The sequence below is a fragment of the Molossus molossus genome, unplaced genomic scaffold, assembly GCF_014108415.1.
Source record: "Molossus molossus isolate mMolMol1 unplaced genomic scaffold, mMolMol1.p scaffold_m16_p_19, whole genome shotgun sequence".
In the NCBI taxonomy this organism is placed as follows: domain Eukaryota; kingdom Metazoa; phylum Chordata; class Mammalia; order Chiroptera; family Molossidae; genus Molossus; species Molossus molossus.
This window is the reverse complement of record NW_023425354.1, coordinates 40,828,241-40,852,572: the sequence shown is the minus strand read 5'-3', so window position 1 is coordinate 40,852,572 and position 24,332 is coordinate 40,828,241. Positions and strand designations below refer to the sequence as shown.

The 24,332-nt window shown below is 37.0% G+C and overlaps 1 protein-coding gene across 1 annotated transcript in view; it reads right to left on the bottom strand.

Moving 5' to 3' along the window:
* Positions 1-24,332, bottom strand: part of CPD (carboxypeptidase D) — a 71,534-nt gene that overhangs the window by 6,288 nt on the left and 40,914 nt on the right. The window contains exons 8-20 of the mRNA XM_036270004.1: positions 23,166-23,275; positions 16,115-16,217; positions 15,513-15,655; positions 13,771-13,940; positions 11,888-12,211; positions 9,196-9,391; positions 6,001-6,136; positions 4,185-4,316; positions 3,326-3,421; positions 3,167-3,231; positions 1,328-1,459; positions 593-778; positions 194-293 (exon numbers count right to left, since the gene is read on the bottom strand). Of these exons, the coding sequence (XP_036125897.1) occupies positions 194-293; positions 593-778; positions 1,328-1,459; positions 3,167-3,231; positions 3,326-3,421; positions 4,185-4,316; positions 6,001-6,136; positions 9,196-9,391; positions 11,888-12,211; positions 13,771-13,940; positions 15,513-15,655; positions 16,115-16,217; positions 23,166-23,275 (1,893 nt within the window). The remainder of the gene's footprint in view (positions 1-193; positions 294-592; positions 779-1,327; positions 1,460-3,166; positions 3,232-3,325; positions 3,422-4,184; positions 4,317-6,000; positions 6,137-9,195; positions 9,392-11,887; positions 12,212-13,770; positions 13,941-15,512; positions 15,656-16,114; positions 16,218-23,165; positions 23,276-24,332) is intronic.

Sequence of the window (24,332 nt, the reverse complement as noted above, 5' to 3'; positions counted from 1 at the left end):
TGTGGGCTCAATCCCTAGTGGGAGAGAGGGGCATGCAAGAGGCAGCCGATTGATGTTTCTCTCTCACATTGATGTTTCTATCTTTCTCCCCCTTCCTCTCTCTCTCAAAAAAAAAAATCAATAAAAACATGTTTTTTAAAAAAATGTCAGGACTGGTGTTAACTTCAATCACCAAAAATTTAAATTTCTTTACCTGATACAGTTACCACAAGCTCCCTTGGCAAACCAAATATCCGGTTATCTGTGTCGAAGACTATCACCACAGAACTAGGAGCATCATGATGCACAAAGACCTAGAAAGAGAAAGTACAAGGATTATAAGAACGTTTCCTTAAGGAATATTATATCCCTGCTGTATTCCTGGGGCCCGTATAACAAACCAAAGAAATGATTCATTGTCATTTAAAGTATATAAAATGCTATAGAAATTTTCCTTTTGTGGCTGAAAAATAGATAGCAAGATGTCATAACAGTTGGTCACATTTTTTTGTTTATTTATTCCTCATAAGTTTTCTAATAAGAGTTTCAAAATGAAATAAAGTACTATTAAAGATAAGAATTCACATGATACTGCTCAATTTGAGTCTCTTACCTGTGAATGCTGTTGCTGATACCCATCTGCGATTGCAATGATGTTGTGGACACCTGGGGCTAACAGGACATGGAAGTAGCCTCCCTCTTTGGTATGTACCTTTATTCCTTCATTGAGTACAATGACTGCATTAGAGATTGGTTTTCCAGTCTTATCTTTAACAAACCCATGAACTCCCTTGTGAACCTGAAAAAAATATTTAAAATATAAATTTATGGTTTCATAATGCCAGATGATCTAGAGGCAATAGTTTAAGGCATGACAAAAACCACAAATAAACAAAGCAACAAAAATCCCTCTAAGATTGGTTTGTCCTTTCCCACTGACTCTGACCTTGCTTGCTACTCATTGTCTTCTTCAGAGGCACAGAGATAGATAAGGGAAAGGGGAACTTTAGTAGAGTCAAAGCCCAGAGTGTTAGAACCCAAATCTTCTGCTGACTTGAATGGTTTACTTTCCACCACAGCACACTGTCTCGAGTGGGTCTGTGTGATATTCCAATGAAAGAACCTGCAACCTCTCACAGGGTTAAGTTACTTCAATCATAGCAGATTCCAGATATGTGCACTCATGGCACCTATTTAGGCAATATAAGTTGAACAAAATTCTCCTTTCTATATACATTTAAAACAAATAATATATACTTTTGGTAAAAGATTAAGAAAATGTTTTGATGAAGCTTTTCATCGAACATATTCCTGGGAGTTTGCTTCCAGGTAGAAGGGAAAGACTCACCTCCACCAACATGCTAAGAAGAGATTTCTTATTTTCTGCCCACAAGGAAGGGAGCTGTGCTGCACTAGGGAAGTAGCAGCAGCTTGTGTATACTGTGATTTCCGGACAGTGGCCATAGGTGACACTATAATCCTGGAATATAAAATTCAAAAGCAAATGTAGGAAAATTAATAAAAGAGTGAGGCTTTGTAATGCAACAAATAGAATAAATGGAATAAAAGAAAACCTGGGTGATATAAATAAAAAAAATCTGTAAAGCATTTTTCAGCAAACATAAATAAATCACACTATTATAATCAGTCACAAACATGGCTACTCCTAAGAGGGCCACTGAGACCAGGGACTAGGTCTAATTCATTTTTGTATTTCCAGTGCTTTCTACAGTGTCTGGCAGGTAGAGGGGGTTTAGGATTTGCTGAATAAATGAATGAATAAATAACATGCAATAGGTCAACTTCCCTCAACCCTGGAACTTCATCACTGTTCTTAGAGCTCTGGAGGTAGAAGCATACACACTTGCCCTTTGATACCCTTAATCTGAAGCCCCAAGCCCGATGGTGACAACAGCCATTGCCTGCAATAAAGCAGTTATCCAGGCATAGGAACTGCTGGTGTGGACAGGTTCCAAAACCTAACTTCCCACCCTTTCACAAAAACCTGTTCTTTTTCCTAATACAGTTAATCGTATTAACTTATTTTCTCACACAGACATGAAATCTCTTGTCTTTGATTTCAATGTGCTGCTATCATTCATAATTTACCAAATCCTGTCAATTCTATCCTTACAATATCTCTGAAACTTAAACCTTTGACACCCCCTCCCCCCCCACACACTGCCACTGCCCCAATCTAGGCCTTAATTATGACTTGTCTAGGCTATTCTAAACCAGTCTCCCTGTACTACAATCTCGCCTTCCTCCAAAATATCTTAACCCCCTGCCAAGAGATTAATTTTCCTATAGAACAGTTCAGATATCACTATATATCTACTCAAAACCTTCAGTGGCTTCCCATTCCTTATTAAAACAAAGCATTCAAAGCTCCAAACTCTTTTTCCATACTTGTCTTCCACTGCTCTCCACTGTACCCCATATTCTAACTAAACTAGACTGCTTATTGACCTCTGCCCATACTGCCTCCTCTTTCTGATTCACCGTCTCTGCACCCAATGCCATGTCCTTTGAAGAGAAGCTACCTCTCTGACTAGGTGTAACCTTTTCTGTCTTTAATTTCTCATGGCACATGGAGAGTTGCTTTCTTCGAGATCAAATTAATTAATGCTGTAACACAGATATTTGTAACATAATTATGAATTCTGTAACATAGTTATGAAGTCAGTTTTCAGGTTGCACATGTGAATGGAATAACGAGTTAACCTTCCACCTGCTAACAACTCCTGACTAACTTGAAGTAGGTGGACAACCAATTAAAATGCTGTCAGAAAGAAATTAAAGAAGACCTAAGTACATGGAAAGACATACTGTGTTCATGGCTAAGAAGACAATACTGCTGACATGTCACCCAAAGTGATCTACAAATTCAACACAACCCCTAACAAAATTCCAAAGGCCTTTCTGTGTAGAAAGAGAAAAGAGAATCTTCAAATTCAAAGGGAATTTTGAAGAACCTTGAATATCCAAAACAACCCTGGAAAATAATAAAGTTGGAGTACTCGAAACAAAGTTGTTTTGTACAAACAAAACAAATGTTGTCATAGATTAAATTGAAGGCTATCAAGTCAAGAAAGCCATGAAGCAGATGCCTTTCACTTTGCTTATATCAGAAAAGTTAATGGCCAATATTTATAATTCCACTCTCACTGTATTCTATAAAGCATACCTTCATGCTGCCCAGGTGACTGTGCCATTCTGCTCCACGCATTACTCCTCCTGGAATATTCTCATCTATAAAAGCAATAAGAGATGTAGGATCAATAAAACCAAAGGCCAGACCACTTTCCCTGCCCAAAGCAATAACAAGGGGTAGGGAAATGCTTACCTGACTTATTTGGGCAACTGGGCTGCCCCAAGTGCATCGATGGATGATTATTTGCATAAAGCGATGCCAAATGCTTGAGAGTCTCTTTGTTTTCCACTACAAAGGAAAATTTCAGAAATCAAAGGAGAAATCCAAAAGAGTTTTCTCCAAGTTCAACTTCATGGATACAAGCCATCTTTCTCTCGGTCTTGAACCCCACTGACATTTATTGAGGAGTTATTAGAATTAACCACGTGGTTCTGTTTAGCTCAGAATAATCTGACTAAAAAGATACACATCTGCCTTACATTAAAAGGTAGTAATGATTAGTTTAGGGAACAGGCTATCATACCAAAATAAACCTTGTTTTGGTATGTTTTACTACATTTTGGAGCAACTGTGGCCTAATAATAATATTTCCTTATAAGCTGCATTAAAAATGACACAGACTATCTCCATATACAATGACTCCAAAGAGATTCAACATGCAATTGTTTAACTCACAATGGAGGTTTAAAGCAGGGAAGGGCTATACTGTATCATTAATATTCAGTTACATATGAGGCAGGCATTGTGTCTTGTTCACTTTATATCCCCAATGTATACACACATAATTTCTCAATAAATGCTTGTGGACTAAACTGAACAGATGTGACAAGATGGCTACACTCAACAAAGCTAGGTCATCATTAGATCTGACCTCTCTCTTACAAGGAACTGTTCAAACTATTGATATATGCCCAATTATATCAGGATGGTTATTTGCCCAGGGAGTGTGCTCAAATGCTCACCTTTAAAAAAAAATTAGAAGAGACATTACTTCAGTGAGATTTCCTATCAAAGTTCAAATAGTATATATATAAAGTGACATTCTACACACCTGTTTGTACTGGCTTGTCATATGGGTATGTGACCAGCACTGAACCACCATCTAAAGCCACAGAAAGACTGAAGTCCTGTTTTTGAATCAAATTTTCAATGATGGCCTTAGTCTCAGGCTGGGAAGCATTATCTAAAATATAAAAAAAGTTTTTATTTTTTAAATTTTTTAATTTTTTTATTCTCACCTAAGGACATTCATCCATTTTTTTTGTTCAGCTAGAGTGGGAGGGAGAGAGAGGAAGAGAGAGACAGAGAGAAACATTGACGTGAAAGGGACACATTGAGTAGCTGCCACCTGTACTACCAACCAGGACTGGGGACAAAGTGCAACGGAGGTACACACCCTCAGTGGGAACCAAACCCAGGTCTCTCTGGACCGCAGGCCGATGCTCTAACCGCTGAGCCAAACTGGCCAGGCTCAAATAAGTTTTCAAATGTTCACATGAGTGGCTAAGAAAATATTCTGTACATGAACACAATCAGAAGGTTAACTTACAAAATCTGCAGTAAATACTTTATTATTCCATAACCCACCATCTCAAGCAAGAAAGATACATTTTAAAAGGTAGGTTATTTTGAGTTTACATACTTCAAGATAATTGTGTAAAGATTAATGAGCAAGTTTAAGAAAATTCTTACTGGAAACAAAAAGGGAGGAACATATCCTCCTTTAAAAAAATAATTTAGGGCAATACTGGCCAGGTGGCTCAGTTGGTTGGAGCATCATCCCATACACCAAAAGGTTGTGAGTTTGATCCTTGGTTAGGATACATATGGGAGGCAACTAATCAATGTTTGTCTCTCACATCGATGCTCTTCTCTCTCCTCCTTCCTCTCTTTCTAAAATCAATAAAAATATATTCTAGGGTAAGGATTAATAAAAATAAATAAGTTAGGGAATATATAACCTATCTTTGAGGGAAAATAAGATTTTCAGAAAGCAGGGTGTTTTCTGCAGCCTTGTTTGCAAGGGCAAAGAATGAAAAAGAAACTATCCCTGGCCAGTGTGGCGTGTCAGCCATGCACCAAAGGGTAGAGGATTTGATTCCCAGTCAAGGGCAGGTACCTGGTTTGTAGGTTTGATCCCTGGCCCCAGTTGGGGCATGTGCAGTAGGTAACCAATTGATGTGTCTCTCTCACATCGATGTTTCTCTCCCTCTCTCTTTCCTTCTTTCTCCCTCCCTTCCACTCTCTCTAATAAAAAAAAAAAAAAAAAAATCATTGGACAAAATAACCTTAGTGAGGATTAACAACAACAAAAACTAAATGTCTATTAGTATAGAAATGGTTGAATGAGCTAGAGTATTACCACACATTAATACATTAATAGCATACTAAGATGCCATCAGTAAGAATGTCAGAGATCTACAAGTACTCAAATGGAAAGACATCAATGATATATTCAATGAAAAAAGTTGCAGAACAATATGTATAGTAGATGACCCTAAGTAAGAAAGAAACAGACTCCTTCAAATCAACATACACATATTATGTTGTGTGTGTGTGTGTGTGTGTGTGTGAACATATGTGGGAGGGCAGAAAGAGAGATAATAAACATCTCTGTATGACTAGTGATAGAACCCCCAATATAATTGATTGAATTTATAAGAAAAAAACTTGAATTACATTTGCAAATTATAAAGGAGAAAAATTTGAAAAGTTTTCTAGATGTCTATAGTTATTTATACCTTGCGATCTATCACCAAGAAGAAAGTACCCCATTACTCATCTATTAAATAGGATAAACTGATCTCCTAGCAAAGAGAAATAAAATGAGCTGCAAAGTACTTTAATGGCCTAAAAATTAGTCTTACTTGTAAAGTCTGTATCCAGATCTTTGTCACGAGCATTTGTTTGTCCTATCTTTGAAGTACAGTCTTTCTCTTGTGCTCTTTCTCGCCCATCTGGGTTTACAGATGGGACAATCACAATTCTGGTCCTGTCAACCAACTAAAACAAAAACAGAAGTCAATGAGTTTATTAGCTGTATGTAGAATTAAAAGGTACCCACCATGCCTCAAGTGGAAAATCTTTATTGTTTGCTTTAAACACAGATTTAAATGGCAGAACTAGCGGTTAGAGCGTCGGCCTGCGGTCCTGAGAGACCCGGGTTCGGTTCCCGCTAAGGGCGCGTACCTCGGTTGTAATTTGTCCCCGGCCCTGGTTGGTTGTGCGGGTGGCAGCCACTCGACGTGTCCCTTTCACATTGATGTTTCTCTCTCTCTCTCTGTTCCTCTCTCTCCCTCCAACTCTACCTGAACAAAAAATGGAAAAATGTCCTAGGGTGAGAATAAAAAAAAAAAAAAAAAAAAAAAAATATATATATATATATATATATATATATATATATATATATATATATATATATATACACATACATATATAAAATGATCTCTTGCTTCAAGTACATTGAAAAAGAAACAAAAAACTACTGCAGAACTAATGTTCACAGAGACTTCCTGATGACTTACAACAGGAGTCAGAAACTACTGCCTGCAGGTTAAATCCAGCCTGCAGTTTGCTATTGTAAATAAAGTTTTATTGGCACATAGTCACGCCTGTGATATAACACTTTTTGTGCTGCAGTGGTCAAACTGAGTAATTGTTACAGAACATCTGTCCCACAAAGCCTGAAATATGTACCATGGGGCCCTTTGGAGAAAAAGTTTGCTGCCCAGCAGGTGTGGTTTAGTGGACTGAGTGCTGTCCCATGGACTGAGAAGTTCTAGTTCAATTCCCAGTCAGGACACATGCCTGGGTTGCAGGCTCGGTCCCCAGTAGAGGGCATGCAGGAGACAGCCAATTGTTATTTCTCACACTGATGTTATCTCTCCCTCACCCTTCCTCTCTCTCTAAAAAATCAATAAAAGCATATTTTAAAAAAGAAAAGAGAAAGTTTGATGACCACTGGCTTAAATCAATAATAATGGTAAGGATATATTTTCAGAATAAACAGTGGAATGTATAATCTGACAAATATCAACGTATGTCTGGAAACAATGAAACAAAAGAGTTGAAGTCCGTATGCCAAAAAAATAAAAAGAAATAAAGAAAAAAAGTAGGATATTTGTCTTACCCACAATAATTTTTTCTCCAGATAATTTATAGGCATCAATAGCTACATATGTGGTGTGAACTAATTTCTGATGTACTTCATCCTATATATATTCCTACTAGTAAATCAGAATAAGTGATCCCTGGTTTATTTATTCTGTTCGAATAGTCTATAGACTGAAAATATTTGAGACCCTTAACTGGTTCTTTTTTTATTATTATTATTATTTTTATCCTTACCCAAGGACATTTTTGCATTCATCTTCAGATAGAACGGGAGGGAGAGAGGAAGAGAGAAAGAGAAACATCGATGTGAGAGAAACACATCAAGTGGTTGCCACCCACATGACCCTAACTGGGGCAGGGACAAACTGCAACCGAAGTATGTGCTCTTAGCAGGAACTGAACTCGGGACTCTCTGGTCCACAGGCCGATGCTCTAACCGCTGAGCCAAACCGGCCAGGGCCCTTAACTGGTTCTTAACTCTCTCTCCCAGGAAGATTTTTTTCCTAAAGTATACAGGTTTTAGCCTCACCACAGGTCTCTGGCTATGTGTATATTTTCTTGAACTTGCCAGACAACTCTACCCCTTAGCTCAAAACAAAGGACAAATCTAAAGTGATCTAGTTTAAGCTCAATAAGACCATTGAGGAAAATTCTCATAAACCACGAGTTTTGAAATTCCTGATAGGTGTTTTACCGAGGGCCTATCGTCTCTTATATTCAAAAGATTAGCAGGTAGCAACTCTGCCCAAATATTAGAATAACCTAAGTAGCTTTTCAAGGAATACTGATTCCTCTGTGGATGGGTCATTACTGGTATTTTAAAAAACTTTCCAGATGTTTCTAATGTGTAGCCAGGGTTGAGAACCACTGTCCTATGTATTCTCTTATTTAAAAAAAGAACAACAAAAAAAATGTTTTTGAGATACTCCTTGCAACTCACATGAAAAAGTCAGTGGAATTTACTTTGTCTAAGATTGCAAAATATGTTTTGATCAAGTCTGATATAAATTAATCTCACCTAATCCCACAGTTTCCTTCTGATCCGAATTATGGTATCAGTTCTTTCCAAAATCTTTAGGGAAGGCAGTGTGGTGTAACAAAGCAGCACAGGCTTTAGAGTGAGACACACTTGGGTTTAATCTGAGGTTTACCACTTACTATCTGTGTGACCTCCTGTACATTATGAAATATCTGTCTCAGTTTTCCATGTATAAAATGGAGATAACATAATTACAGGGTTGATGATTAAATTATGATGGATGTAAAGTACTTGGCATAGAACCTGGCAGACAGTAGGTATTAAACAAATATTAGTTCCCTTCTCCTTTCCTATGTTCTTTATAGACACATAGTGAGTGTTCTGGTAGTGCGCACACTCTTTCCTTCGGTTCTCTAAGACAACACAGAACTAGGTTGCTTAATTACACATGACCAAGCCTATGAATCAAAGTTCTTTTTTGTAGTCATGTATGGTTAAAGTGAACAATGCCATATTGCTTGTTCTAAAATGTCTAGTCAGCCAAGATGTTCAATAATTTCGCATATATTACATGAAAAAAAAAAAGGAAAACTTTTCACTTCATTTTTCACTATAGTATCCTAGTTATAGGTAACTAGGAATAGGAGTGCCTCAAGTTAGAATGTGCAAAACTGTAAGTAAAGATTGGAAGGACAATTTGACTATTAAATAAGAGAGTAGAGGACTGAATGAAAATCTTTAATACTTTTTTCTCTCTCTTAATTGTATCCAAAGAAATATAATAGAAAAACATTATTAATGAGTATATACAAAGATGGTCCATTTTTAAAGAGTAAAGTTTATAAAGCTCTATAAATGCCTTTGTGTAAAATCTAACAAGAAATTAAAATTTCAAAATGGTGCTTTGATATCAATGTTTATCACTGAGATTTTTCCTTTTATAATATGTCAAAACAGGTTATTCTCTTACTTGGGTAACAGCTGGGTTCCTTTTGTAATTTAGACAGAGAAATTCTGCCAGAGCCAAAAGCAGTTCAGTTCCAACTGGAGCGTTTCCATGGACACCAGCAACAAAACGAATCTTTGGTTCTTCAGGCTCAGATATGTTGGGCTTATTGGATATCTCAAGGGACCAAATTTGACGATATTCAGCACTCTGTCCCAAACTTTCAAAAACCAGAAACAAAAATTCATCAAGTAATCAAGATTATATAATGTTAATGCTGACAAAATTTTTTGAAACAAGAAATGAAAACAAAACATGAAAAGTCTTTAATGAATAAATCATTGTCCCAGAAGACCTTAAGAAAATAAGTTTTCCTTGACCAAAGAGAAGTGACGAAAGATGATGATTTAATTTGGCATTCCTGCAAATTCAGTCATTCTCATACCATTTCTACCATATCTGTCCTATCGACTATAATCTACACTGGTTTAGTTAGCATATGCCTTTTAAATTAACTCACTTAAATTTTTATTGTGAAAATATATAAATATAGACAAATGTAGAGATTTTTACTTTTTAAATCTAAGTTAATTTAGAGACTTCATACCTTACTATAAATGCAATACCAGTATCACAGTAAAAATTATTTAAAATGCTCTGCTTGGCTTGGCTGTTATGGCTCAGTGGATTGAGCGTCATCCCATGGACTGAGAGTTCCTGGTTCGATATCCGGTCAGGACACAAGCCCAGGTTTTGGGCTCGATCCCCAGTGGGGGGCGTGCGGGAGGCAGTTGATCGATATTTCTCTCTTACATGGATATTTCTATCTCTCCCTTCTTCTCTCTCTGAATAAATCAATGAAAACATATTTTTAAAATACTCTGCTTGCCCAAGAGGTCTGACATTAAGGCCTGCTTTCTTTGATATAAAGGGAGATTTACAAGAGTTAGAGAGAAAAATTATATTCACATTATATTGAGAAGGATGAATAGAATAGAAAAAGTATTGCTTTCTGACGATGCTATTTAATGATACTTAGCACCTGTTGGTAGACCACCTAAAACTATCTTGTGGCCCACCTGGCAGGTGTTGTATGTTTGAGGAAAATATTTAACTAAAAAGTGATCTTGAATAGGAAAGTTAAAAAAAATGTAAATGAACTAAGTAAATGGGTAGCAAAATAAGTTCCTATTTTTTTTATTTTATAATAAGAAAGTCTATACTCTCTATATGCCACTAAGATAGACAATATTAAAACCTAAACTGGGCAGAAATATTTAAGAATCAGTTGAGGAAGAGAGATAATTGGTATTGCCAAAGTAAATATCACTCTGCATCTATGAACATTATCAACCAGTATTTGAGAAACTAAATTTGCTGGTAAAATCAAAAGACCAATGAAGAAAAACAAAGTAAAGAAATAAAAAGCTAGATAATATTCATTAGGTACGTAGCAGAGAACTATAAGCTCAGGGCAGCATGTAAAGTAAAGGCCCTCAACAGGCTAACAACAGAAATCAACAAATCAAGGAAGTAATTTTGGAGTAACAGTAACAAGATGTAAAGAGGATTTATAGTGAAACAGTGAAAGTGAGAGAGAGAGAAAGTCCAGAAAGTGAAGGTAAGGCTGTCTCAGCCATGAGTTTTACAGAGGCCAGTACTGCATATTTCCTGACACTGGCCATCACATATGTCCCTAAGGCTTCAGGGAATAGCAACTGTTCAACTGTGAATAAGGAGCGATTTTCAACCGTTTTCCTCTCACAGCACACACAAACTAATCACAAGAATTCTGCAGCACACCAAAAAATATACTTTATCTTTTGCCGATCTGACCAAAAAAATAGGTATAATTTTGATTCATTCACACTGGATAGCTATTGTTGTGTGGGCTATTGTTACTTTTTTATTTGACAATCTAAGAGAAAAGAGGTCAGTGCCCCTAACTAAATAGTTAGATACTGCATGTTTTAAAAATCCTTGCAGCATACAGATTGAACGTCTTTGTACTAGAGTACAGAAAATGACAGCAACCATGCTTCATTTTCTAATTTGAAAAAAAGGAATGATTCCTGATAGGTGAGCTCATAGTTCCAAACATGTCCCTTACCCCTGCAAAATAAAACTAAGAACTAAGTAGTCAGAACAGGAATCTGCAGCTAAAAAGTAAAAAGGGGTTTTAAATCAGTCAAAGCAATCATTAGAAAGAGTGATTTTAGCCCTGGCAGGTTTGGCTCAGCGGTTAGAGTGTCGACCTGTGGTCCAGAGAGACCCGGGTTCGGTTCCCACTATGGGCACATACCTCGGTTGCAGTTTGTCCCCGGGCCCTGGTTGGTCGTGTGGGTGGCAGCCACTCGATGTGTTCCTTTCACATCGATGTTTCTCTCTCTCTCTGTTCCTCTTTCTCCCTCCCACTCTACCTGAACAAAAAATGGAAAAATGTCCTCGGGTGAGGATAAAAAAAAAAAAAAAAGAGTAATTTTACATTTCTTGGAGGCACAAGACATAACAATGCTAATCTAACCAGTAATTTCCCTCCAGTGTCCCTCAAAAAAGTTTCTAAGATTCATTGTTAGAAAGCTCTCCAAGCAAGTATGTTTCAAAATAAGTGAGCTTCAACTCTCTACTCTCTTTATAAATTACATAGCTTAAGGCTGAATGTAACTTCTTAAAAAAGGAAAGAAAGAAAAAGCAAGGCAGTAAGAAAGTGACTTACTTGGTAAGATTTGTAATGTGTGGATAGTTCATCACAAGTCCTCTCAGAAACTCTGATAAGTCTTTATATGAATGGTACCGATAAAGAGCCAGATTTGAGGAGGAGCGTAACATGAGGCTTTCCAAACCATTCTCCGCTGAAAGGTCTTTAATTAAAGTTTCAAACTCTTTAGTAGTTGGATCACTGGCATCATCAGTGTTGGTGCTATCTCCCATTCCTTTCTTTGATTCAATGTTTGAATCTGTTGAAGATCGAACAAGTGTGAAGTTGACCTGAACAGCACCATCACTTGTCACAGTCACGTTCTTGGTAACTGGATTGTACCTGTGATAAAGGAGACAGATCAGAGCCCCACTTCTGCAGCTGGAGTGTTCAAGCCCTGGGGAAACAGTGTGCAGATGACATGTGAATCCTTGAGATAAACATGGTGCATCTTCCTAAAAGAGTCACAATTTAACTTCGTGATAATTTAATATTTTAAACATTAAATAAAAAACAGACATGGGTAGACTGTAAAATATAAATGAGTTTTTAAGTTTAAAAATATGATTTCAAAAGCAAGTTTGTACTTGCAGTGGTTACCCCCATCTCCTGGAATCTGAGTTCACTGGTCTGTCATCAGGACACATGGTTGGAAAAGTCTGAGAAGTATTAAGGATTATCTACCAGACACATCATCTTGCCCTATTTTCAGATACCTTGCTGGTTTAGTTTTTCCAATACTATGCCAAAAAGGAAGAAAAACAGAAAAGATCTCATTACTCATTAGTGAGAAGTTCTAACCCATCAATTTATGAACCACTAGATCACTAGATTTTTTTTTTAAAGTTAACAATAACTATAAATGTTTTCATATATGTATCCTTACTTCAATGGGTGTTCAAACTAAATCTTCAGAAATAAGATAGCTAGTAGGGGGAGGAAAAATATCTTGTGGTAATACCTATACTTATCAAAATATAAAAAAGAAAACTGGCCCTAGCCGGTTTTGCTCAGTGGTTAGAGCGTCCGCCTGCGGTCCGGAGAGACCCGGGTTCGGTTCCCGCTAAGGGCATGTACCTCGGTTGCAGTTTGTCCCTGGCCCTGGTTGGTCGTGCGGGTGGCAGCCACTCGATATGTCCCTTTCACATCGATGTTTCCCTCTCTCTCTCTTTTCCTCTCTCTCCCTCCCACTCTATCTGTGCAAAAAATGGAAAAATGTCCTCGGGTGAGGATAAAAAAATTTTTTTTAAAAGAAAACTGTAAGAGGGTAAAAATTGTAAGTTTCAGATTAAACAGTCAGGCTCCAATTAAAAACTGTAAAAGAGGAGGAATAAAGAAAATTAATTCTTTTCCAAGGAAATAAAAGTCATAAGTTCATTTTCTCTTTTTATGTAAATATATCTTTGTGGAAAGAAAACCTGTAAAAAAAATGGTCTTTCTTAGAGAATTTGCAATAAGAAAGAAAATTTCACTGATGTAGTAAGGCAATAAATGTACAATAATAAACTATTTCATCTACGAAATAGTATTTATTGGACAACATGACTGAAGTATGCAGCAGAACAGGAGTCTTTTTCCCAACTGACAGGTATTTCCCAGAACAGTTACCAATAGTGAAGGAAATCACTTACTATAGCTGGATGGGGGCAGGTGACCTGAGAGAGGGAGGGTAGAAAAGGCCACTGTTCAAGGTACATAATTTCACAAATTTCTTACATCTGACAGTTCATATACTCACTTTGCAACCAGAGGAGAATCAAATATGTAACCAGCTATAAACTTCCCAGCATTAAACTCAAGGTTGCTTAGCCTCTTTAGGACTTTCTGGCAATGATCTTCCAGAATGGAATTATGTTTGTCTTATTCCCAAGCACTTAATTTCAAAGTATTCAGTCACTCACCCTTGAGCAGATGCTGTAATTTTATAAGTTCCTGGAACCAAGAGACGCCAGTAATCTCCAGTTTTGTAAGTAGTCACTGGGTGATTGATTTCAGCAACACTAATGGTGGCATTTAATATACCCCTGCCGTCCGTGGCATCTAGGACAAATCCTTGGACACCCTGATGAACCTGGATAAAGTACAAGGACACCAAAATCATCATCTATTATTATTATTTTGGAAGCTCATATCCAAAATAACAGATTGTTAATAATGTAAACATGTGGAACAAAAAGAATTTAGGCATTCAGGGTAAAACTAAATGCAGTCTGGCAGGTGTGGCTCAGTGGCTGAGTATCAACCCATGCACCAAGAGGTTGCCAGTTCGATTCCCGGTTGGGACACATGCCCAGGTTGTGGGCCTGATCCCCAGTGCACGGCATGCAGGAGGTGGCCAATCGATATTCTCTCTCATTGATTTTTCTATCTCTCTTTCCCTCTCCCTTCTTCTCTCTCTAAAATCAATAAAGGGAAAAAAATCAAAGAAAAAAAGAACAATTACGTTTTAAAAAAACCTAAATGTAAACACCTATTAAACAATATTTTAGTTTTTGAAAAGCTAATTTTTCATAGGCTAAGTTTGTCTTTATCACAAGGATTAAAAAATACACTGTTTAAACTTTAGCACATTTGACAATTTCAGAATATAGGACATTCTACAAGAAAGCTGGCCTGGCTTCTTTAAAAGAAAAATGTCATCTAAAAATATAGAAGGACTATTCTAGATTAAAGAGAGTAAAAAATGTAATAATTAAATGCAATGCATGAAACTTCACTTGATCCTAGTTCTAAAATACAAATGTAAAAAGATGTTTTAGGGACAAGAAGGGGAAATTTCAAAATGGACTAGTTACTAGGTAATATTAGGGAATTACTGTTAATTATTTTAGGTAAGATAATGGTATTTGGGTATGGCATATAGGAGAATAACCTTATTTTTAGAAGATGCATTCTGAAATATTTAGTTGTAAAATATCATAGCAGCTGGAATTTACATTGAAATGGTTCAGCAAAAATGTGTGTGTGTAATTTACATTAAATAAAGCAAATACAGCAAAATGTTAAAAATTGTTAAATCTAGGTAAAGGAATAACAGTGTTTATTGTATTTATCTTACAACTTTTCTGTATATTTAATTTTTTTTAGAATTAAACATTTAAAAAAAATTAGTATGCAAACTCAGAGCCTTTATACCATCCCACTCAACAATAAGAATAAAGCAGAAAAGTACTGACACAAAATATTAGTTATATTATCCTAATAATTAACCATTATTATCATATTTCTTACAGTCTTTACCTATTGGTCACCATGCACATCCAAACAAAATAAATCATTTCACACTAAACCACTGGCAAAAATCAGAAGAATAAAAATATTTATCCCAGAGCCCATCTTTCTATCACTTGACAAATGCTTACACATATATGTAGTTAATGTTAAGCCTTTTATAAAGACAGGGTAAAGAGTGACCATAATCCATTAGGAACAAAACATCACTACATTGTTTAATCATTTTCAACTCTTTCCCATGCATACAAACTAAACTCATTTCCATCCATGAATTTTCTACCTAAATGTACTAAAACATGAACAGGCCAAATTGGAATTCAAAAGGGTGCATTTTAGATCACTGCATGAAAACCACATATATCTTCTTGTTCTTGGGAGAAATTTCATACTTCTGCTCTTGAGTACTCACCTGTTTCATAAACTGGATTAGAGATATTCGATTCTGTTCCCAAAATTTTGGCAGATCCTTCTCAAATGGGTATTTCACACAACCTAGTTCAATAGTCACTTCAAAGCAATTTGTTTGTAAATAGTTCCAGTCCTGCATACCACCTAAAGGACAAAAAAATTAAAATCAGTCACTCTGAAGAAATTCTGACTAGCTCAGATCCCAAAAGGTAAGCAACATTCCCAGTGAAAAGCCAAATTCATCTTTTTTCAGCATTGACTGAAAAGCAATAACGTGTTCTCAGTGTTTGATGTTGTGGTACAGGTAAAACACTTGTACTTCTATGTTCAAGAATTCAAGCACATCTTACCCTCGTCTTATTAGCACACCTAAGGTTCTTTGTAATAGAGCTAAAATATAACACTTTTATTAAATTTTAGTACATTATTTCTATTCAACATGCACCAAATGTGAAAATGATTGAAAGGTTACTTGAATGTTTTAAACTATTTAAACAATATATTTAAAAGAATGATTCTTCCCCAAAATTAAAAAATTAGTAAAAAGCAGGGGACCAGAAAAATCCATCAAATTTTATGACCTTAATATAAAAGAATGTTTACCTGGGACATTATACCAACTAGCTCCATTTGTTATTCCATGAGGAAAGTATTCATTAGGGTATATATTCTTGCAGGGTCTACCTCGAAACATCTGGGAATTTTCCTGGGGGGGGGGGGGGAAATAGAAGCTTTATTTTTTTGTTTGTATCTACATCAAAAAACTCAGGGAAGATAAGAAGAAATAAAAGTAGTTACTAATAGGGTATATGTGGAGGGGTAGAAATGAGATGCAGAGAGCCGTAGGAAGCAATGAGGCTTTTTTTCTTTTTTTAGAGAGAGAGAGTGGAAGGGAAAGAGGAAAGGGAAGGAGGGAGCAATGCAGCTTTTCAATGCATAGCTTTCTATGCCATTTTGATTTTTTAATATATGATTTTATTATCTATTTTTAATCAAAATTAAATATGCTCTGTAAAAAATTGACTTATCTCACTCACAATTAAAGTATTTAAATCAACCCAACTCCTCTAAAAAACAAAAAAAAACTGTTCATAGTCATATTTTCATTTCATTTCATGTTTTCAATAACCTTGAAGTCCAGAAAAGATAATTCACATACAACATGCAGTAAGGAGTTCTCTCTGATTTCGAGGGGGACCCAGACAGCCCCTCTATGTTTTGACTGCACTCTGTACAATTATCTTATCCTGTTACAACTAGTTGCACCTATTTTCTTCCCCAAAGAAAATACACTACTCCTTGAAACAGTTGCGTCTTTGTGTGCTCAGCATCTAACCTGGTGTGGAGCGTAGTACATGTGCAAATACCTTGCTCGATGAAGAGTAAAATAAACTGCCATGGAGGCACAAATAAATGCTATTAGATTCTAAAGAAGACAAAGGTTACTTCTTTTTTTTTTTTCCTTATTGATTTTTAGAGAGAGAGAAAGAGAGAGGGAGAGAGTGATAGAAACATCGATGAGGGGGAACATCGATTGGCCACCTCCTGCATACCCCCAACTGGAAATTTGGCCCACAACCTGGGCATGTGCCCTGACTGAAATTGAACCAGCGACCTCTTGGTGCATGGGTCAGGGCTCAACCATTAAGCCACACTGGTTGGGTGAAAGGTTACTTCTGACTAGAGTGACAGGGGAAGTTCCCTGAATAAAGTAAGCTTTAAAAGATGGTCAAACCTTCATTTCTCTCTTTTGGAAATAGAAAAGTACAAAAAAAATCTCCAAACAGGACATACAAATGGCCAAGAGACATATGAAGAATTGATCAACTATTCATCAGAGAGATGCAAATTAAAGCAATGATGAGGTATCACCTCACACCTGTCAGAATGGCCGCCATCAACAAATCATCAAACAACAAGTGCTGGCGAGGGTGTGGAGAAAAGGAGACTCTAGTACACTGCTGGTGGGAATGCAGACTGGTGCAGCCACCATGAAAAACAATATGGTGTTACCTCAAAAAATTAAAAATTGAACTTCCATTTGACCCAGTGATCCCACTTCTAGGAATATTCCCTAAGAAGCCTGAAACACCAATCAGAAAGAATACATATACCCCCATGTTCGTAGCAGCACTATTTACAATAGCTAAGATCTGGAAACAACCCAAATGTCCATCAGTAGACAAATGGATAAAAAAGCTGTGGTACATATACACAATGGAGTACTATGCAGCTGTAAGAAAGAAAGATCTCTTATCCTTTGAGACGACTTGGAGGGACCTGGAAAGTATTATCCTAAGCGAAACAAGCCAAACAGAGAAAGACAAGTATCATATGATCTCACTTATTTGTGGAATATAATGAACATAACAGTCTGAGGAATGGGGTAGTCCCAGAGATGTGGAAGTGGGGTACAGACTGACAATTCCCAGAAGAGGGGATGGTGGGGGAGAGATAAACCACAGAACTTATATGTGTGTATGCATGAACAATGGACATGGACAACAAAGCTGGAGACAGGGCGGGGAGGGAGAGGGAGGGGGGAATCAGTGGGGGGGGGACATCTGTAACAAAAATAAATTAATTAATTAATAAAAAAAGAGAAAAGTACAAAAAAAGAGAAGAGAAAAATAATTTCCCATTTTTCACCACTGAGAATTAACCATTTAACTTTAAAACATATGAACAACCTCCTTTCATAAACTTAATATACCAATTATAAGTTTATGATCCTATTGCTCTCTTATCAAATAAAATTATTTCAGATTACTGTGATACTCTCTTGCTTTCTGGCTTTTCCACTGAAGACTTGCACACATCTTCTACATCTCTACCTCTCTGTCTCCATTTCCATCAATATCTATATATTTATTTAATTATAAATTTAGATATATTACTGTACTAATATGTATATTATAAACCTGCATAAAAATTTAAATAATACATTTTGAAATAACTGATTTTCTCATATATTCTTCCTACATCTTCCTGGATCATCTAGTACAAATCCCACTCTGAACACCATAGTTCTAGGCAGCACTAACATTTCAACTTTATTCTCAGAGCAATAAGAAGCCAGCGAAGATCTCCAAAGAAAGGATGATATATGATATATTCAGGGCTCTAGAAGTTTATTCTGATAATAATGTTAAAAATGGACCAAAGCCAGGAAGACCCATCAGTGTACTACTGAAATAATCCAAGTGAGAGATAATGAGCACCTGAAAGGTGGTAGCAGTTTCATTTTATCATGTCCATTATTACCATCTCTCTATTTCTCACTGTTCTACCTTGATAATTTTTTTTAAAAAATCTAATTAAAATTTTAAAAGCAAACAGTTTGACCACAGAAGACTAAGGGTGAGAATGTAGGTAGCCTGTCTCAGGCCATACACAAACAGAGTCTAAAAGCTATATGCCAAGATATTCAATGATTGATGATCTCTAGGTTTCTTTTCTTTTTTTTTGCTTGCCTATATTTTCTAATCTCGTCACAGTAAATTTTATTATATGATAGTTGAGTTTTTTTAAATCCTCATCTGAGGATATTTTTCAATTTATCTTCAGATAGAGTGAAAAGGAGGGAGAAAGAGAGAGAGAGAAAGGGAGAGAGCGAGAAACATCGATGTGAGAGGGACACATCGACTGGTTGCCTCCCGCACAACCCTGACCAGGGCTGGGGAAGAACCACAACTGAGGTACATGCCCTTGACCGGAATTGAACCCACAATTCTTTGATCTGTGGGATGACGCTCTAACCATTGAGGCAAAGCAGCCAGGGCATAATACAGTTTTTTTTTAAAGAGGCATTTACATAGTGGTGACAGGTAAAGAAACTGGATGTAGTTGCCAAGGCAGTAAAAATGGCTAAGACATATTATGGAGGGGGAAAAAAGGAAAACACATGGTGTTGAGTCAATGACAGAAAAAAGAAAGTACAACGTGAACAGAGATCAAGAGGAGAAGATAATAGTGTCAGACTCCATGGTCAAGAACATTTTTAAAAATAGATTTCTAGTAACCCTTGAGGGGGCACTTCCAGGTAAAACAATGCAGACAGAAGATGACAAGAAACAGGCATGAGAGAACAATAATGCAGTGGAGATAAGTAGAGACTATGCACTTCTCTTCTTTTGACTTCTTTTGAACTGACTTTAGACTTGTAGAAAAGTTGCATAAATACTAGAGTTTTATATGCCTTTGATCTAGCTGTCCCTAATGTTAGCAACTTACATAACCACAGTAAAATGATCAAAACAAGAAAATTAACACTGATTGAAAACTATAAACTGAATTCATTGAATTTCATTATACTTAAAATATAATAGAAATTATAAAAGTTTAGAGAATCCAGGCAAGCAAAAAAAGAGGAAATATATAAATATAAATAAACCTAGAGATCATCAATCATTTAATATTTTGATATATAACTTTTAGATTTTTTTATTTTGGGCCTATATATGAACTGAGAATGGATGCCCCATCCCTCTTACTCTTCTTTATAGGTTCTCAGAATCCACCATAGATATAATTTACATACCACACAACTCACCCATTTAAAATACAACTCAATAGTTTTTTATATATTCACTGAATCATGTGACCTGATATCACCACAGTAAATTTTAGGACATTTTAGTTACCCCAAAAGAAACCCATACCCATTAGCACTCCCCAATTTCACCCAATCTCTTCCCCATTGCTCCTCTCAGCCCAAGCCCTAGGCAACCACCAATCTATTTTCTATCTCTATGGATTTATCTATTCTGAACTTATTATATAAACGTAGTCATACAATATGTGGTCTCTAATAGCTGGCTTTTTTCATTCAGCATAATGTTTTCAAGGTTTATTCATATTGTAGCATGTGAATAGCCGCAGTGTCAACAACTTCATTTTGGACTTCTAGTCTCTAAAACCGTGAGGCAATATATTTTTGTTGTCTTAGGCCATTCGGTTTGAGACGCTCTAACTGCTGAGCCAAACGGGCCAGGGTTCTTACATATTTTTATTTTTGCCTTCACTATTCAATTGCCAAAGAGCACTTTTTCATTTCATTTAGCCTCTTTTACTCCCTCAGAAGCTATGAGTTTGGAAGATTTCCCTTTAAATCCACCTACACATTTAAATTGTACATATCCCTTTAAACTATACCAGATCCTTTAAGTTGCACGTACTTTGAAATCTCTTCCTTGTATTCTGGTGTTGTCATGTGTCAAGTTACTTTTTTAATATTTTCAGATTTAGGGTGTATTTAATGTTTGGTGGTTATTCCAAATCACCTTTAGTCCTGCCCATCATGAACTCCCCTCCTCTGTCTTCACAGATTCTCTTGGTCTGCTTTTCCTCACCATGAAGCCTTGTGGTATGGCAAAGGTGGGCTGGGTACATGATAATCGTGACAGATCACGACCAAGAGAAAGGAGGCTGGGAGTAAAGACTGAGGATTTCAATGATCACCTCTCCCATTTACATCAGAAAAAACGGACATAAGATTCTAGAAGAGGCAGGTGTGGTGGGACCATTAATGGGGAAGAATATGGGTAAGACACAAATAAATAATCATTGAGAAGACAGAATCTGAATGAAATCACATCCCATTACTCGAAGTTCTACTTTAGTTCAAGAACTGACCTACTGGGAATAGAGGAGTAAAGCTGGGCTTAGATGGTCGAAGTAGAGTAAAAGTGAGTGATCAGGTGAAGCTAAAAAGCACACATGTGTAGGAGGAGTCAGTTGCCAGACTGTGTGACATTTCTGGACTATACTTGAAATACTGGGATAAAGAAGAGATATGGTTATAATTACTGTGGATTGGACATTATCAAAAGGGCATAAAACATCCTAAGGTGGCCCTGGCTTGTTTGGCTCAGCAGTTGGAGCGTCGGCCTGTGGACCAGAGAGTCCCGGGTTCAGTTTCCGCTAGGGGCACGTACCAAAAACAAAAAAACAACAACAAAAAAACCCAAAAAACATCCTAAGGTGTGAGAGCATCACTGAAAGGTATGTCCATGGGTCCTGGCTCAGTAGAAAGTAAATCAAATAAAAAGATTAAAGGTCAAAGAAAAATTTATAAGGCTAAGAAACTAGAAGTCACAATAAGAGTAAAAAGTGGGGCCCCAAGAACAGGCACAGAATGTGACAGGAATACATGAAAAATCTGATCACTTAATTAATTAATTAATTTTAATATGCTTTTATTGATTTTTTAAAAGAGAGATAGAAACACTGATGTAAGAGAGAAACATCGATTGGCTGCTCCCTGCATGCCCCCTACTGGGGATCAAGCCCACAATCTGGGCACATGCCCTGACCAGGAATTGAACCAGGACCTCTCAGTCCATGGGATGACACTCAATCCACTGAGCCACACAAGCTGGGGAAAATCTGATCACTTTATTTTTATGATTCAGGGGTGTTCAATTCATCTCTTATTATTCCATGTGCATCTCTCTAAAAATAATGTACCCAAACAGAAGACAACTATTCTTTACAGTGAACAGATGTGCTCCCCCGTTAGAAACGCTGCCCACTCTCACAAGGCCTATCTGTAGAGAAGGAGAGAGTGGGAAAGTGGAATGACAGGTGGCTGTCATTAGAGAGCACAGAGTTGCAGTAATAATCTTCATTATCTATAACTAATAAAGTCACAGATTGAGTCAGCAATAAGATAAAAAATGGAAACAAACCTCTTCTATTCCCAACTTTTAATGTTTTCTAAGAACAATTTTTAAATTAAACACACATGCACACAAATGTAACATTTCTGATTATAGAAGTAATGTGTGTTCACTATAGAAAGTTTAAAAAATACAGAAATTTCTACTTGCTTTCCCTTGTTATATATTACTATAAGCTCTTAAATACCTTAGACCAGAGGTTGGCAATTTTTTCCCTGTAAAGGACCAGATAGTAAAAAGTCTAGGCTTCATAGAATAGTGTCTGTTGCAACTACTCAAATCTGCTCTCTGTATCTATACGATGATTACAGCATTTCTCTTCCTTAGTCGGTTAATATGATGAATCAAACTGACTTATTTTCAAGTGTTGAAAAAGAAAGCAGCCATAGACAATATGTAGAAGAATGGATGTGGTTGTGTGTCAATAAAACTGTATTTGCAAAAACAGGTTTAGACTACCTTCCTAGTTTTATAACTTAAGTACTTGTCAAATGAAACAAACTCGCACACATTATGTTTCTAACCACAGATGGAAAGACAGTACCTGAGCTTAAAGGCTAATAGGGAAAAACATTTCGTATGTTCAATCATGAGGTGGGAAACACAGAAGAAAAATTAATAAGGTTGTCTAGAAGGAATCATGGAAGGCTTAACCTACCAAGAAGAGAAGAAGCACCTAACCTGAGTCTTGCAGGACTTTGTTTTAATGCATTTTTTAAAAAGATTTTAAAAATATATATATTTAGAGAAAGAGGAAAAGCGAGGGAGAGAGAGAAACATTGATGCACTTCCTCCTGCACAACCCCTACCAGGGATTGAGCCCACAACCCATGCATGTGCACTGACTGGGAATCAAATTGGTGACCTTTTGGTGCACAGATGACAATCAATTGAGCCACACAGGCTAGGGCTTAATGCATTTTTTAAATGACAGAATTAGTTGTATAGCATGCTATGTTTAAGCACAAGCCTACCTTGGAATAAGAAAGTGCTATTTGTCGAAACACAGCATCATCTGGTGATTTACTGTATATGGCAAGCCCTTGTTCATCATCATCAAAAGGATAGTTAACCACCAAAGAACCTACAAGGGAAAAGAGGAAAATGTATCATGTTATCGGTTTCAAGATAAATCATTAACATAAAGGAAGCTTTTCACAATACTGCCAGAGACAGGAAAGCAATGCAATTTCCCAAGGCTAATTTCTTTTTTTCTTTTTTAATCCTCACCTGAAGATTTTCCACTGATTTCAGATAGAGTGGGAGGGAGAGAAGAAGAGAGAGAGAAATGTTGATATTAGAGAGATACATCAATTTGTTGCCTCCCACATGACCCGGACCGGGGATCGAACTGCAACCAAGGTCTGTGCCCTTGACCAGAGTCAAACCCAGATAGTTTGGTCTGCCAGCCAAAGCTCTAACCACTGAGCCAAACTGGCTAGGGCCCAGGGCTAATTTCTTCAACAGAAATGAAAAACGTGCTAATTTACTGAAGAAAATCAAAGATGTAAGTAAAATATTAAATAGCTACGCATAACACTTAAAGGTTCTCAAGTGTTAAGTAAAGGTCTTGGGAATTTACCTCAACTCAAAGGTGTAATTTACATGTCAGAGTTGAAACCAGAAGTATACAAGCTTAATTTAAACAATTATAGTTTAATATTATTTAGAATCAGAAATATTGAGCAAAATCTGACATTTTCTCAGAGAAATTCAGGCATTTATAAGGCCAAGAAATTTTTTTTTTTTAATCCTCACCCAAGGACATTTTTGCATTTATCTTCAGATAGAGTGGGAGGGAGAGAGGGAGGAAGAGAGAGAGAGAGAAACATCAATGTGAGAGAGACACATCGACTGTCTGCCACCCACACGACCCCAACCAGGGCGGGGACAAACTGCAACCAAGGCACGTGCCCTTAGTGGGAACCAAACCTGGGACTCTGTGGTCCACGAGCCGACGCTCTAACCGCTGAGCAAAACCGGCCAGGGCGAGCCTTGGAAATTTTAAAGAAGAAGGAACCCTTGGCTCCTTTCCTCGGCTGCTGGCAAGGACGCTCAGTTCTCCTGAGGAAGCTCAGGCCGCTCCTGTGAGACCCTCACTTCATCAGGCGCTCGGCTGCGCTTGCCCAGCACTCACCCGG